The sequence below is a fragment of the Elephantulus edwardii genome, unplaced genomic scaffold, assembly GCF_000299155.1.
Source record: "Elephantulus edwardii isolate Elephantulus edwardi_28Jun2011 unplaced genomic scaffold, EleEdw1.0 scaffold00044, whole genome shotgun sequence".
Classification (NCBI taxonomy): domain Eukaryota; kingdom Metazoa; phylum Chordata; class Mammalia; order Macroscelidea; family Macroscelididae; genus Elephantulus; species Elephantulus edwardii.
The window spans coordinates 12,451,895-12,455,146 of record NW_006399794.1 but is presented as its reverse complement, the minus strand read 5'-3'; the positions used below and the strand labels follow the sequence as shown (position 1 = coordinate 12,455,146).

At 36.6% G+C, this 3,252-nt stretch overlaps 1 protein-coding gene across 1 annotated transcript; it reads left to right on the top strand.

Moving 5' to 3' along the window:
- Positions 1-558: 558 nt before the first annotated feature.
- Positions 559-1,509, top strand: LOC102865090 (olfactory receptor 52B4-like). Its single transcript, XM_006885713.1, has one exon. It carries the CDS (start codon positions 559-561, stop codon positions 1,507-1,509), a length of 951 nt encoding a protein of 316 aa, XP_006885775.1.
- The last annotated feature ends 1,743 nt before the right edge of the window (positions 1,510-3,252 follow it).

The following is a 3,252-nucleotide window of genomic DNA, read 5'->3' as shown; positions in this document are numbered from 1 at the left end:
TGGCTCAATGAGAGAAAGATGGTCAATCTTTTCACGTTAACAAAGTTTTCTGAACCCACTGGAGAGTCAGCAGTGAATTGGTTTCTACTGACATCAATGAGTTTAAAGTATTAACACCACCATTTACTTACATTTTTTGATGTCGTTCTTGTGTATTATTCAGTTGAGCTGACTCAGAGCTGACCCTAGACCAGGTTTTTAGAGACAGTAAATGGCAGGAGAGGAGACCAATTTCGTCTCTCCTATGGAGCAGCTGTGGATTCAAGCCTTGTACCTTTGAGTTGGCAGCACAACTCCTTACCTCTAAGCCACCAGAGCTCCTTTTATCTTATTTACCTGTATAATTATCTACTTTGCATGTTAGATTAAGACCTTATTGTGAAGACAACCTGTAACTTAACTCATATTTTGATACAAAATAGGTCTTGCCTTTGAAAGCATGGGATTGGTAGGTAGCGAAAGCCCCTGGTGACATGGAAAGAATTGTTTTGAGGGTAATTTAAATTTTCCTCTGTTTCTGTGAGTAGGAGATAAGCTCCCATGTTGTCTTCTCCAGGTATGACAACCTTAAACCACACTGCTCTGAGTCACACAGTCTTCCGCTTGCTGGGCATCCCTGGACTAGAAAACCAGCATGTGTGGATTTCCATCCCTTTCGTCATTTCTTATGTCATCGCCCTACTTGGAAACAGCCTTCTTGTCTTCATTATCCTCACAAGACGCAGCCTCCATGAACCCATGTACCTCTTTCTCTGTATGCTGTCTCTAGCAGACATTGTGCTCTCCACCTGCATAGTTCCTCAGGCTTTGGCCATCTTTTGGTTCAATGCTGGGGAAATCTCCTTGGATTGTTGCATCACTCAGGTCTTCTTCATCTCTTCTACCTTCATTTTTGAGTCAGGGATTTTGCTGGTGATGGCATTTGACCGTTATATTGCCATTTGCTACCCATTAAGATACATGACTATTCTTACTCATGCCCTGATTGGGAAAATTGGTGTGAGTATCTTTCTGAGAAGTAATGGTACAATTTTCCCCATAATATTTCTTCTGAAAAGATTAAACTTCTGCAGAAGTAATATCCTCTCCAACACTGCATGTAAGCACATTGTTTTGGCTCATGTTTCTTGTGATGATATCCGAGTAAACATCTGGTATGGTTTTTTTGTACTAATGTCAACCCTGGTCTTAGATGTTATACTAATTTTTGTTTCTTATGTACTTATCTTGCGTGCTGTCTTCCACATGCCTTCCCAAGATGCTCGCCACAAAGCCCTGAATACCTGTGGCTCTCATGTCTGTGTCATAATTCTCTTTTATGGGCCTGGGATCTTCTCAGTCCTCACTCAAAGATTTGGACGCCACATTCCACCCCACATCCATGTTCTGCTGGCCAATGTGTATATTCTTATTCCACCTATGTTGAATCCCATTATTTATGGCATTAAAACCAAACAGATCCGGGACCAAGTGGTTCATATGTTCTTTGCAAAGGACACAAGACCATGACCATGATCTTTTCTTATTAGTTTAGTTCTTTACATAAGATTTATCCTTGGATGTTGATAGGTAGAGTTTAGATGGTAGTCCGATAACTCCATGTGTTAGTGTCTCTAAAACTACACTATGGAAATTTTAGTTCATGTTTCTCCAAAGATCTTCATGTGATCATTATGTATCAGTGTTGTAGGAACTTAGTTTGATCTTTCTCATTCAAACAGTTATAAACTGGATCATTAATCTTTAAAATTACTTATGTCCTTTTATCTCTAGGCCAGAGATAAGAGTGGGATGATTTGGAGACAAAGACCTTTTCAAGGATAATTTCTGAACTATGATTTCCTTTTCTGGTGTTTTAAAAGTAATTGTACTTGTTTTGTTCCTCCTATTAGTAAATTTCTCTAGCCATATTCTTCAGTCATCTGAAATTTTAGAATTTTGCATTTTAGACGAAATCACTTGTGCTTTACAATGAATTTATTTTTACCATTGTATATTTTTGCATATATTATCTATTAAGAAAACAAAAGTCTTTACCACTGGACCAATAGATAAGGATATATGGAGATAAGATTGAAATTGCCAGTGATTTAATTTTATGTTAATCCACAATCAACACCTTAATAAAGAAGTCAAAAGTTGGATCACATTTGGAAAATCTGCTGCAAAGTGCCTCTCCAAAGTGTTAAGACTAAGTGCTTTAAAGACTAAGGTAGACCTAATCTAAGTCATGGTCTTTCAAATGACTTGTTAAACTTCTGAAAGATGGATGATGACAGTGAAAGAATTGAGGCCTTTGAGCTGTGGTGTGAGAGAAGAGTACTGACTAACCCACTGACTGCCAAAAGAACAAACAAGCCATGTCTTGAGAATGTTCAACCAAGGTGCTCTTGGAAGCAAGGATGGTGAAACCTAGTTTACACATACTTTTTTGTATGTTGTTAAGAGGGGATAGGTCTTTGGAGAAGGACATTATACTTGCAAAGGTGGAAGATCATCATAAGAGAGGAAGGCCGTCAACAGGATGGATTGACTCAAACACTGGGCTCAAGTAGATTGGACATAATGAGGATGTGACAAAATATGGCTAGATTCAGACCCATTATTCATAGGCTCTCTATGAGTTGCAGTCAACTCGATTGCATATAATAACAATATATGCTAAAACGTACTAATGGTGAAAATATGTTAATTGTAAAGTGTACATGTAACTTATTTCTCTTTCAAAATATAGAAAAGTCACTAATGCTATGATTATGATATTCTTTTTTATGATTATGACACTTCTTCAACTGACATTCATTTGAAGTAAATATTTAAGAATGCTCCATTGACTAGCCAAAATATAGCATATATGATATAACATGTTATTTAAAAAATGTCACTGAGATGTAAGAAAAGCAACGAGTACATTTAACTAAATTTATTATGACATAAAAGAAAATAAAGCAGTGAGAAATTGAGAATTTTAATAAAATAAAGCAGTGAAAAATTGAGAATTTTAATAAAATAAAGCAGTGAGAAATTGAGAATAACAACATGATCTGAAACTTTGCTCTCAGTATATTCTTTCTTTCCTCATTTTTTAGTGATGTTTACAAATCATGCTGGTTTTCATCTAATTACTCATACATATTTTCTTTTCTAGCATTAATTACCCTTCCAGCAAGTGCATGAGGTCCTCCTCAGTTTCAGCAAGCAGGGTTGTGTCATCTGCATAACGCAGATTGTTAATAGATCTTCCACCAATCC